Source organism: Petaurus breviceps, unplaced genomic scaffold (assembly GCF_028583685.1).
Source record: "Petaurus breviceps papuanus isolate PSGF00001 unplaced genomic scaffold, PetGlider_PUasm1.0 90919, whole genome shotgun sequence".
Lineage (NCBI taxonomy): Eukaryota > Metazoa > Chordata > Mammalia > Diprotodontia > Petauridae > Petaurus > Petaurus breviceps.
In genome coordinates this window covers 12,104,400-12,118,715 of record NW_027187378.1, presented here as the reverse complement: position 1 = coordinate 12,118,715, position 14,316 = coordinate 12,104,400, and the positions used below count along the sequence as shown (strand labels likewise).

The window sequence follows — 14,316 nt, the reverse complement described above, 5'->3', positions numbered from 1 at the left end:
GATAATATTTCATTGATAACACAGCCCACTGTTTCATTCATTTTCAACTTTGTCTATTTCTCCCCAGGGCTTCTGAATTTGTAAAGAAATGGATATAATTTGTAAATTAAAAGGACAATGCAAGTTGGGTACAATTGAGATTTGTTTTCCACTGTACCAGGCAAAGATGGGGGCAAAACAAGAATCTATGCATAGGACCTTCACTTAGAAACACTCCCATTCTATTGACTACATAAAATATCACAGGCCCACAGACCCTGAAAGAGAAACTTAACTAACCTTAAAAAATAAAAACAGGTGTTGGGAGAGGAGGAATTCAACAGGATTAAATGCCAACAAAATTACTTTCTCGCTATTTCTGCCTGCAACTGTTCACTGAAATTAGAAACCTTATCATGAAGATTCTAGTAAGTACGAGGATAAATTTGTGAACATTTTACGGGCCACAACATTTGTAGGCCACAAGATTATTTTGAAACAGCTTTCATGTTTGACTATATGGAAGAAAACACTCAATTATCTATCTATCTATCTATCTATCTATCTATCTATCTATCTATCTATCTATTCATCTATCTTTATATGTATGCACACGTATGTGTGCATAGATGAAAGGATAGATAGAAAGATAGAGGGATAGATAGACAGACAGATGGTGAGACAGAGACAGACAGATCTCTTGGGCTCAAGGCAATCCCTTTGCCACATTTATGGGGAAGGAAAAATGTCTATCCTGTGATTTTCACCCAGAACTGCAGCTAGAATGGGATGATCAGAATTTTATTCCCATGGTGCCAAATTTAGAAAGTGGTGATAACATTCACAATCCCTCACTAGCACAGAAACAATAGAGATAAGCACCCGGTTAGCAAGAATAATTCATTTTAAAAAAGGAAGCCCCTTCCATACCTTACCTTGTTCACTCCCCTACTCTATTCCACTTCACACAGCTTCCACAGCAATAGTTTTACACTGATACCCCAACTCTCTATTTTCCCTCTATGGAGAGCTTAACATCTCCCCTTCCACTAAGGTCTTATGCACAGTTTGTGATACTTTTCAAGAGTCCTGGTTATGGGCCTGCCTCCACATCTCCCATTCTTCTTTTTTGCTTTTTTTCGGATGGCAATTAGGGTTAAGTGACTTGCCCAAAGTCACACGGCTAGTAAGTGTTGTCAAGTATCTGAGACCAGCTTTGAACTCAGGTCCTCTTGATTGCAGGGCTGGTGCTCTATTCACTGTGCCACCTAGCTGCCCCTGCATCTCCCATTCTTCATCCTTTTTCCCAACCTGGAACCCTCTGGTCCTATACTGCCTAAGGGCTTTATAGGAGGAAAAAGATCAGATAAATTAAATTACATTAGTGTATTATCTATTCAAGGGGTACTTGCATTTCAAAAGCCTAATCAATTGGCTCCCTCCCTACTCTCCCTCACCTTCTTTCTCTTTGTGCATTCTATTCTTCATCCTGCTCCAGAGCCACTACTTGTTTTCTTGTGCTAGCTATTCTTGACTTCTTGGAACTTCTTTCTTTCTACCTACTGAGCCTGAGTCACTTCCACCTTTGAAACAATTTTGAAATGTTTCCTTCATTTTTGTTTTGTCTATCACTCCTAGAAAAGTATTTCCTGGTAAGATAAATGATGGAGACTGGAAAAATATCACTATCATCACCATGAGAACTCCCTTCTCTTCCCTCTGCTCTCCCATGCACTCTGTTCCCTTCCTCTCCCTCCCTCCCTCCACCAAACCATCCAAAGCCTTCAAATTCAAAGAATAACATGGGGAACATCAGAGTTGAAGTACCTGATTTCATTACTTATTCCCTTTATTCCTTTACAAAAGGTGATAAGGATGATTAGAGAAATGCAACATTTCCTTACTTCTAACTTCTCAATCCCCATCAAATTATAGGTGGAAAACAGATTTAAAATTATATGACTTCAAGACCAGAACTATGAAAGTTGCCACTACATGCCAGGCAGCTAAAAAACTATATACAATCTCTTTGTCTTGCATGCTAACACTTGGTAAAACCTCAATAAAGTTGCCACATGGACATAGAATGTGAAGCTGCTTCCCTTTCTTATTAAAGGCTATAAATATGTTCCTTTGATGATTGTTCTCTACATGCATATTAGTGGTCACATTAAGCTCTTGGATTTTTAGGTTGTACCTCCAAAGAGAAGATTAAATTCTCTTCAGCAGCCTCCTGGCTGCTGAGCATCTCCAATTGGATTCCTGCCAGTACCTCAATCTCAAGATGTTTAAAACAGAACTCAATAGCTTACAGCCCACTAAGGCCCTTTGCTCTCCCCCCCCCCTTATTTCTTTTAAGAGCACCACCATCCTCCCAGTCACCCAGACATGAAACCTCAGTCATCCTCCCTCTCTCCTCCCCACCACACCCAGCACCAATCAGTTGCTAAACTCTATTGATTCATTTCCACATCATTCCCATGCTCTCCAACTCACACTGCCCCCATTCTAGTTCTTCAAACCCTTATTTCTTTTACCCAGACCATTCTAATAATCTGTTTTGCTGTATCTCTCCTCTCCAATCCATTCTTTGCAGTTCTAACCTGAATGTTTGGTTACTCCCACGTTCAAAAGCTTTCAAGGACTCCCTATTAAGTCACAGGATGAATAGACTGTAAAGAACCTTAGGGACTACCTAGTCCACAACCTTCTTTTTACAGGTGAGTAACTGAAACCCATAGAGATAAAGTGACTTGCCCAAGGTCATACATGTAGTAAGAAAAAGAAACTGTATTTGAACCAAGGTCCTCTGACTCCAGGTCCAGGACTCATTCTACTGTATCATGCTAACTGTAAGATAAGCTATAATTATAATTTAAGAACCTCCACAATATGGCACCAACCTCTTTTTCCAATCTTATTTAAATCAGACTACTCCCTTTCCCATAGACTTCATTCTATACAAACTATAATTCTCCTAAATGTAGTCCTGTACCCCTCTGCCTCTAAACATTCACACAGATAATCTTCTATGCCTAGGATGTATATTCTCCACATGCTGCTGCCTCCTCCTTATCTTCCAGTCCAGGTTCCGATGCCATCGATTCCATGAAGTTTTTTTTTTTTTATTTCCTTGGCTAAAATTGATCTCTCTAGCCTCACATTTCACATATTCAGCTTATCTGGATACTTCTTTTGCCCTCATCACATTTTACCTTGTATCATGGGTGTATGGGTGTATGTCTGTGTGTGCGTGTGTGTAACTCATTTTTTAACAGACTACAAACTCATTAAAAGTAGTACCATCATTTTGATCTCCAGTGCCCAAGTACACAATGATCTACCCTTTGTAGATGATTAATGCTTATTAAATCAAATGAGATGGAATTGATATGGAAATCCTCAAAGATTCATTTATCCCAATTTTACATGGAGTTTTATTATATTTTATTTTCCTTATGTCTAAGCCTCCTCTTCCAGAGAGTTTAATGATTGAGAGATCATTTAATAATAGTTAAGCCAGAGCAACAGATGTCATATCATAAAGCAAAATTCAGCTTTTATTTAAAAACACATGAGACCACAATTCAACATGGTATGTGTTAAATTCAAGATGGTAATTTACAGAATAACAGAATCTCAGAGTTAGAAGGATCCTCAGAGGCCATCTAATATGGCCCACACCCGAGCTAGTATTCTCTCTACAGCATACATGATAAATGGGCATCTAGTCTCCTCTTAAAGATGTCCCATGAGGGAAAAACCCACAGTTCCTTGAGGAAGCCCATTACATTCTGTAAAGTTTTGTTAGGAAGATTTTCATTACATCTGCCCACTGTTCTGAAGTCTACTTTCTGAGGCCAAACAAAAGAAATCTAAACCCCTCTTCTGTATATCAGCCTTTCAAATACATACTTGAACATAGCTATCATACTTTCATATCCTAGGCCATGCCCAATCATATCTTCTCTTTTTTGGGCTAACCATTCTCAGTTCTTCAAATGATCCCTCTCATGGTATGAACTCAAGGTCCTTTGTCTTCCTGTTTTCCCTCCTTTGGATAATCTCCAGTTTATCAATGTCCTTTCTAAAATATGGCATCCCAGGTCGAACACAAGACTCCAGAAGTATTCCCAAAATGGCAGAGCACAATGGTACTATCGCTTTCCTAACTGGACTATGTCAGGTGAAAGATCAGTTCTATTGTACAAAGAGGTGACTGTCTCAGAGTCTCTTCCCTAAAAAAGGTCTTCATCCTTGGCTAACCACAAAATGCAATCTTCTTTTTGGGTACACTCTTATGGAAAGAGCACTAGAGTGAGAGTCAGAAGATCTAGCTTCTTGTCCTATTTCTACCACAAACTAGCTATGAGATTTAGCAAAGTCATATCCCTTCTCTGGGTCTCAGTATTTTTTTTTAAGCAATTGGGGTTAAGTAACTTGCTCAAGGTTACACGGCCGGTTATTTCTGGGTGTGGTGCTAAGTATATGAGCCCGATTTGATCCCAGGTCATCCCGACACTGGGGGTGGTGCTCTTACTTGCTGTGCTACCTGGCCGCTCCTCAGTATTTTTTTTTAATTTATAAAAGGAGGGGATTAGATTGAAAGATCTCCAACCTAACTTTTAGTTCTAAAGTCTTGTAATTTATAACCTTAAAATATATTGTATTGCATGAAAGGTGGTTAAACTTGAAGATATAGGTGTTGTTTTTATCCCTATTTTACTGATGAAGAAAGTGAGGCAAGCAAAGGCAAAGAGACTTGTCTAGGTAGTGTTTGAGGCAGGTTTTGAACCAGGACTTCTGAACGGAAATCCAGTGCCCTATGTACTATTACACATAGCTGCCTAAAAGATCCCAGTCTTCAAGCAAGGAGTTTATATTTACTTATATTTAGAGGCTGGCGGAGGGAGGGAGGGAAGAGAGGGAGTGGTATGGGTTACAAAATGTAAAAAAATAATACAAGAAATTGAGAAGAGAGAAAAACATTAACTGGATCAGAAAAGATTCCCTTTAGGATGCAATTAGTTACTCCATTAACCCAGGTGTCTGGACTGTTATCCTACCTCATCTCCTAGAATCCTAAATTCAAGTGGTCACCTCCTACTTTAAAAGTCTTTCCTGACACCATCCTTTTCCCCTCCCCCATTGTAAACATTCTCCCCTCTGATAGTACTTTATATTTACTTATTTTCAACCCTCCTTCTAATAAAATATAAGCTCATTGAGGACAGACTTCTTGAATTCTGGCAACTCAACTGGCTATAACAGGAAAACTACTTACATGACTCTAGGAAAGAAATAGGTTTCTAATTTGAGTTTCACTGTGGAATGAAAATTATTATTGTATTTCTTTGCAAAAAAAGGAAAAAAATTAAGAACTAATATCATTGTATTTAAAAATAAGGAAGAGGGGCGGCTAGGTTGTGCAGTGAATACAACACTGGCCCTGGAGTCAGGAGTACCTTAGTTCAAATCCGGCCTCAGACACTTAACACACACACACACACACACACACACACACACACATACACACACATTAGCTGTGTGACCTTAGGCAAGTCACTTAACCCTCCAAATGCCCTCCAAAAAGCAAAAAACTAAACTAAAAATAAGAAAGAATCACTCAAGTGTTCTGAAAATGCTATTATGGATCACAGGTTAGGCATACCATTTTCAATATTTAGCTGACACATAGTCCCTGCATATTTAATAATTCTTTGCTTGGTAAAGAAGAAAATATGAGTTTCTTGCATGCTATCGGGGAAAGGACATGCCAATGATCCTGTAAAAGTAGATACCAGGAATCATCTCTCAATGCTGTAGCCATCATTTGGAAGGTTTCACTTGCAAAATCTCTACAGATTTAGATAACTTCTTTTGAATCTATTCAATGGACAATAATGAGAATGGAAAATATGAAAAAAAATTAGAAGCTCACAACCACCTCATACTTTGTGCCTTTGGAAATAACATAAAAACCTAAATGACCTCTGAATTTAGAGCCAAAGATTTGCCATGCTGCCCAGGCCTTAAAGTTCCTCTATCAGAGGAACATTAAAGTCTAGAAAAAATATCACAGTTTGGAGGGACGGTGCCAGTGAAATGTCAAAGCATTTTGTAACCCTACCAGCAAGAGTCCTAATAGAGAGCTCTGTCTGCGAAGAACTTGGGATGTGGAAAAATTGGGACACTAATTCATTGTTGGTAGAATTGTGAACTAATTCAACCATTTTGGAGAGTAATCTGGAATTATACACAAAGAATTGTTAAACTACCTATACCCTCTGACACAGCAATGCCACTCCTAGGACTACTTCCAAAGATGATTAGGGGAAAAGGAAAAGAACATATATTTTGTAAAATGTTTATAGCAGCTCTCTTTGTGGTGGCAAAGAAATGGAAATCACAGAGATGACTACCAACTGGGGAATGGCTGAACAAGTTGTGGTATATGATTGTGATGGAATACTCCTGTGCTTTAAGAAGTTATAAGCTTGACAATCTTAGAAAAACATTTAAAGATTTGCATGAAATAATGAAGAGTGAAATGAACAGAACCAAGAGAACACTGTATACAGTAACAGCAATACTGTTTTAAGAATAATTTTGAGCAAACAAGTTATTTTGACCATTATAAATGCCAAATTAACTATCAAGGACATATGAAGAAAGATGCTATCTACATATTTATAAACATAAGAATGTACAGAAAAATTATATATGTATATATGTATATGTATACATACACACACACACCTATTTGTGGCCATCTCAGAGGAGGGAGGAAGGGAATAAAAAAAGAAATTTACATAATTTTGTTGTATATTTAAAAGGAATAACAAGTCATACATAGTAGATTTGCAGTTTCGTGCACAAATATCTTTTTATTATACTATGTTATAGAAATGTTTGACTTATTCCATAAATTTAAAATAACATATATTTTTTAAATGACTTGACCTTGGAGTACCTTCTAAAGCCTCTGGGTATTTTCTCTTTTCCTTCCTTGCCTTCCATATTTTAAAAACCGCGTTAAAGGTTGGATGTCCTACATTTAAAGTTCTGTCTTAAAGCACCTCAGATTTTCTAGAGGCAAAGCACAACAACAACAATCAAATTTTAATAAATAAAGCTACCACTATTACCATCTCTCAAGGATGATCACTAACATAACTGCCAAACTGGCCCGATCATTTTAAGTTCCTGGTTGTGATTTTGTACTATTGACCCATCGGGAGAACTAGACCATTTCTGATAGCCAAGAAAGTCACAGAACATATTTACCCATGTCATTCTTATACTTATAGGCTGTTCATGACCAGAAGATAGATAAATGAAAGGATCAATACTTATTACCCACAATATTGAGGTAGTTTTAAATCCCCTAAAATACACTCCAACTGCCTGTCATAGGACAACATTAATAAACCTTACACACCCATTTGCCAACATCTGCCACTCTGTGAGACAGGTAAAAATTATACCCTCTATTTTCATTTCATCTTTGCCTTGCTCCAACAGACAGAGAAAAAATGGATTAAGCATACAGCCCACATTGCTCCCAGAACAATGGGATTTTTAACCTATAAATCCTTTCACCAAATGGCCAAAATTATTCCAGAACATATCTCTCTTTGAACTACCTACTTGGAATTCAAAGAAGGAAGACTAGGGAACCACAGAACACTTTTTCAATCAATTATACCACTAATATAGTGCACCTGTGGAATAATAACATTTGGAAAAGACGACCATCGTTGCAAGATAAGTAGCCAACTCGTTCTTACCAGGGTCAGTGCAGTTTTTACCAGGCAGGGGTTCTGTATTCTCTGGAATCAAGGTAGCATTCTCTTGTAGTAATCTCCTCCCACTCCATTTGTCATTTGCTTCCATATAGTCAAAGACATAATAACCTATGGAGAAAGAGGCAATAGTCCTATTATTATTATAAGCCAAATGCCTTAGAAGCATTATTACTCTTCACAATCATGCCCTTGAGGTATGTCAATAGAATCATCCTTGTTTAAGAGGTAGAGATGAGAAGGCTCAAACATGTCAATTCATTTTATTCAGGATCACTCAGCATTTTAAGCTTATATTAAAAAATATAACCTATAACCCACTCCAGTTCCTAGGCAACACTGTCTCTGCTTTACTGGCTTTGAAAGTGAAACTAGTCTGCCTTCTAGTACATCAAGCACAGCTTGACATAGAAGATAGGAAGGAATCCCCAAATATATACAGTTAAGTACAACTGACAAGTATTGATGTGTGGGTATGAAAGTATGTCATCCAGGACATAACCAGGAAAAATAACCCCAGGATAATGTTATAGACTAGATCAATAGTTCTTAAAATGTGAATTGCATTCCCTGGAAATCCCCAAGACCCTTTCTGAGGATCTCTGAGGTCAAAATTATTTTTATAATAAAACTAAGATGTTATTTGCCTATTAAAATACTCTTCCCTTTCCAACTCAATATATGTCTGAGGCCATGTTTCTTTTCAACTGAGAAAACATATCATAACAGATTGAATGCAGAAGCAGATATGAGAAGCCAGCTGTCTTTTATTAAGCCAGACATTGAGATTTTAAAAAAAGTAAAATAATGCTAGTCTTCTCACTAATTTCTTTTGTTTTGAAAAATATAGCTATTTTTCATAAAACATACTACTTATATTAACATGTAATAGATTTACTATTATTTTAAATGAATTTGTATTTATAAAATTTTCCATTTTAATTTCAAATATGGCAAATATCAATAGATAGAACTCACATAAATAAAAGCTCTTTGAGGTCCTCAATAATTTTTACGTGTAAAGAGATTCCAAGACCAAAAAGTCTGAGAATGATTAGACTTGATCAAAGGGTAAAACATCTCCTTTTAAAGTTATCTTAGTCCTATGCTGCCATCATAATGAAGAAGGAGAATGTAAACTCTGAAGACTGGAAGGAATGTATCAATTATAACTGATCTTATTATGATTAGGTCAAATTAAGCCACTATAGTTATTTGAATGAAAGACAGTGTGTCCTTAAATCCTCAAAGTCAAGAAGACTAGGTTTAAGTTCTGACTCTGACACATATTGTCTATGTTACCCTGGGCAAGTCATTTAACAACTCAGTGATCCAAAAAATTCTCTTAGACAATAAATAGCAAGGAAGGGATATATCTACTTTGTGAAAAGTTCACCATCAAGAGCTCCCTACAGCAATGGAAGCATTGGACCCATCTCTACCTCCCTACCACCATGCCCTGCCATGATTCCCCACAAAATCTTTAAACGTACCACTCTCTAATGTAAACAGTTGACTTGTCTCTTAAACATTTCATTCTTGAATTTTTTTTAACAATTATTATATTATCATTACAATTATTAAGTTTATAGTTGTTTGAAACTCTGTTGATTTACAAAGTATTTTCCCTAAATAACCTAGCAGGGTATTTAGTAGACGTGATGTTATTTCCATCTCACCAATGAGGAAACTGAGACTCAGGTTAAGTGAGTGGACTCAGCTCAACTTCAGTCTCCTCACTCCACATTTAGCCCCCTTTCCATTACATGGCAAATGGGAAAAAAGTCAAACCCCAGGCTCAAATGAAGGGAACGTTATTTATGCAGCAGATTTTCCTAGGGGGTGGGTAACAAATTAAGTCATTTTGTAACAGGATTTGTTTTTTAAGGAGAAGAAATCAAGAATTAATCAGTGTTATAAAGGGAAAAGTCCTGGAGTTGGGTCAGAAAGCCTGCTTTTTAGAACTCTCTCCCTCCTCATCCTCATCCCCTTTACTTCCTAGTGATATTAAAGTCTCAGGTAAAAATTCCACCTACCCTCTTCAGGATGCCTTTCCTTGTCCCCTTTAATGTTAATGCCTTGCTTCAGCTGATTATCTCTAAATGATCCTGTATATAGCTTGTTTGTACATCGCTGCTCACATATTGTCTTTTCCAATAGACTATGAGTTCCTTGGCAGTAGGGACTACCTTTTACCTCTCTTTATATCCTCCTAACTTAGCACAGTATCTGGTCCATAGTAGGTGTTTAATAAATGCATGTTGACTGATTGACTTACTGCCTTACCTGAAACAAGTTAAGCCTGTTTTCTTCTTTGCAATTGAACAACCTCTGACCCACATATCTCATGGGACCAAATGAGATAATAAACATGAAAGTGTCTTGTCAACTACAGATCAATATGAAAAATATAAGGTATTGTTAAGATTACTATTAACAGATGACTAAAAGAATAGAGATCACATCACAGTTCTGGATGCAAGGGGTATCAGAGGAGAAGACCAGGCTAGATCAAATTAGCTTAGATAAAACAGGTTGGTGGCACAGTGGATAAAATCTGGAGTCAGGAAGATTCATCTTCATGAGTTCATATTGGGCCTTAGACACTTACTGGCTATGTGACCCTTGGCAAGTTGCTTAACCCTGTTTGCCCCAGTTTCCTCATCTATAAAAGAGGTGGAAAGGGACATAACAAAATCACTCCAGTATCTTTGCCAAGAAAACACTAATTGGGGTCATAAGGAGTTGGACAAAACTGAAAATGACTAAACAATAATAAATGTACTGGACACTGTGTTAAGATCTGAAAATACAGATAAAAACAAAATGGAAGACAGTCTCTGTCCTCAAGAAGCTTACATTCTAATGCAGGAAGATTATGTGTAAAAGCAAGATGAAAATGGTGGTGGGGACAGAGACTCAGATTAAGTGAGTTGACCTAAGGTCAGAATTAGGATTCCAACCTTAGTTTCCTGACTATTCACTACATGACAAACAGGAAAAGAGTCAAATCCCAGACTCAAATGGAGGGAATATTATGTAGCATATTTTAAACCCAGTTGGGAAAGTAATCTAGGGAGTCAGGAGCTGAGCCAGGTTAGGAGTGAGGATGGCTGTAAAAAGTACTTGGGAAGAAGAATGAAAAGAAGGGAGAAAGAAGAGGGAATGGGTGGGTGGTGATTGCCTCCCTTGATATAAATTGCAATTGTTTGGCAACTTAGAGATGAGTTATTGAGTACAGCTAGGGACTGAGAAAAGAAAAGAAAGGTAATATAAACCACAAAGAAATACTATTATTGAATCTAGAAGCTCCTCCTTAAAGTAAAAAGCAGTCAGGGATATGATAGTATTAAAATTGGGGTATTTTCACAGGTAAATGCAGAAATTGAAAAAAAAAAACTAAAAGCACTTCCATTTGACTTCAGAATTTAATTCTTTCTTTTTGGTTTTGTGCTTTTGATGGACAAGAATGACATACTACTATTTTTAAAAAGAATTGTTTTTTCTCTATACACCTCATATCAATTCTTGTTCTGTGTATCATTAACCTAAAAGCTCCTGGAGAGCAGGGGTCATATATAATAGCATTTAGCAGCTTCCAAATTCCACCCCCTGATCTTTAGGGAACAAATAGATACATTTCAACCACTCCCAAAGCAGTTTGGGCCAAGGCAATGAATGAGAAATACTGGGTTTCACGAATTAGGTGCCACCTGGGATAAAGCTGGTAAACCAAGAGCACTGAACATCTTTGCAAAATTCTCTTACAACTTAAACTGACCAGAATTTGGGGCTTTTAGTGCATTTCCTCCCTCTCTCTTGCCTTTCATTAGTGACCAGAGGAACAGCTAGCCCTATTCCCATTAGCAGCAGAGAGCTGTCAATTCCTTGAACCTTGTCATCTTTAATAGGCTCCCATTTGGAAGCTGATGCCAAGGTACCTATTTCTAAGGCAGAGGAAGATGGGGCTGCACTCGAAGGTGTCATGTCAGAAACGGAGATCATGCTAAGGGGATTTGCATGGGCATTTGAGAGACCCCAGGTGCCTATCCAGGGCATTCAATTACCTCATCTATACTAGTACTAACTCACCTCCCTCAAAAAATCTATATCAAGTCAATTAAATGGGAAAAACTAAAACAAAGCCAGAAATGTATTCATTGAACGTATTTTGGGGAAAAGGATAAAGTCAAGACCCGTGATTTCATTAGTCCAGGGTGGAAGCTCTCCACTAGTGCAGATGATTATCTTTAATTTATAATCTGTGAACTATCTGGGAGACTGAGAAATTGTAACTTAGCCACTCTCACCTAATTAGTATATATTAGAATTTGAAATCAAGTCTTCCTGATTCTAAAGTTTTCCCTCTATAGTCTAGCCATATTTGTTTATTGCATTAAGTACTTAGTTAAAAGTTTGTGCCACATCAGTCAACAAATCCCAGAAGAAACAGAATTGTATATATGTACATATGTATGATATACACTATATGTTATATTCTAAATATATTATATATACATATATGCTATACATACACACAAATAATTTACAATAGTAAATGCCATTTTTTATACCAAGATATTTTCTACCATCAGCATCCAATAGACAGAGATTACAAGCATAGATTATCAGAACTGAAGTATCCTTAGAGTTCAACTTCATCATTTTACAGATGAGGAGATTGAATCCCAGAGACACCAAAGAACTTGCCCATTGTCAAAAAGCTTGTTAATGGCACAGCCCAATTTGGAATAAAATTTCATTCCTGCCCCTTCCCCCAGACCACTAGATCCCAGTATCTCTATGATATGAATGCCTTATAGAGTGACTGATACTGTTTATTCAGTGTCTTGGAAACTACTAACTGCTTGGCTCATTTTCTGCAATATCTATTAAAGTTCCACTTCAAGGGGAAAAAATGGATAGGAAAACTGAATAAAAACATGTGACCTGAGCATCCTCTCCTCCTTCTCTAATACATTTCAAGTTATAGTCCCCTGTGAGAAAGCATAGATTGTGGCAAGAACATCTCCACCTCTGAGTGCCCCATCTATTTTATTGTATACTAGCAACCCTCACAAAGACATACACTACAGGGATCTTTAAGAACAATCCAATATAATGAACTGAATACATTACAATAAGCCCTTGCTCTTGAAAGGGTCAAGGACTGTACACTGAGATTTTTAAACATAGTCTCAGAAAGATTTTCCTAAGTTGTTGACCTCTTTCCTCCATCCATCTTTTCACTTGCATAAAATTCTCATTCTCTCTCTCTCTCTCTCTCTCTCTCTCTCTCTCTCTCTCTCTCACTGTTCTTAGTATATCACAATCTCTCTCTCTCTCTCTCTCTCTCTCTCTCTCTCTCTCTCTCTCTCTCTCTCTCTCTCTCTCTCTCTCTCTCTCTCTCTCTCTCCCTCCTTCCCTCCCCTCCCCTCCCCTCTCCTAACCCTCCAAAGGATATAGATTTCTCCCAGAAGATACATGAGTCAATAGACTTAAAGAATGTGGCTGCATTTCAAGTTCCTCAAAACCAATAGCCACGTCTTATATTATTTTAGTATGACGTCATATTATTTTAGTTCCTTCTTTTACCCTACCCCAATTAGAGTGACCCACACAAAGGGTTGTTGAATGAATGAATGAGTGAAATGATAAAGTAATAACAAAGTCTGCTTGTACCTAATCCTTTGAGGGGAAAAATCAGCAGTTACACCAGAAGTATTATCTTTGTCTTGAATTACATGAGCAGGCAGATAGAGCTGATCTTGCAGAGATGTGTATGATTCAACAAAAACACCATTCACAAAAGGCTAAAGGGGGTGTCTGGTTCCATAATCAAGAGCCCCCCACATTCATTTGGCATTCTTAAATGCTTAACCTAACAACTAAAAGTCATCCATATCACAGATGTCACAGATGGCTTAAGACATAAGTATGTTCAATACCACATGCATATTAATGAACATCAATAATTTCAATCAGTCCTAGATTACCAAAATGTAACACCATCCAACTGAGACCTATGTGAAATGGCTACAGAAATTCATCCTGCAATGAAGGTGTAATTGGAATATGCTCTGCCTTGTCTGAAATGGATCACCCAGCAGAAGTAAATGAGGTTATCTCTAATAACAGCTAGCTTCAAGATGTGAATTAATAAATGATTTAATGCCACATAGCATTCTGAGGAAACTAAGATTCATCTTTTGGTGGGGAAGGAGAGAGTTAAAGTGAACTAGATCCAAGTCATGACATTATACTAATTTTGCCCAATGAACAAATTGCCTGATTGGTAGTTTGATAAAGTCAGTGAATGAGCAGAGCTCATTGTTCCTAATGATTCACTAAACATCACAAGGGCCCTTGTAAGAAGAGATAAATAGATGAGTCCCTTCTAATTCTCTGAATCTGGTAAAACACACAAAACCAATATGGAGCTTTTGATGCAGAAAAACAAGTCCAATGATTATGTAAGAGTCCCAGACCACACTACTGATTAAACACCTAAAGTAACTAAAGATGGAAAAAG

At 37.3% G+C, this 14,316-nt stretch overlaps 1 protein-coding gene across 3 annotated transcripts in view; it reads right to left on the bottom strand.

The window, feature by feature from the left end:
• The window catches only part of SLC24A3 (solute carrier family 24 member 3), a 783,926-nt gene that overhangs the window by 664,741 nt on the left and 104,869 nt on the right, over positions 1-14,316 (bottom strand). For all 3 annotated transcript variants that reach the window (XM_069075482.1, XM_069075480.1, XM_069075481.1), the window contains exon 2: positions 7,770-7,895. In XM_069075482.1, the coding sequence (XP_068931583.1) occupies positions 7,770-7,875 (106 nt within the window). In that variant the 5' untranslated portion in view covers positions 7,876-7,895. The remainder of the gene's footprint in view (positions 1-7,769; positions 7,896-14,316) is intronic.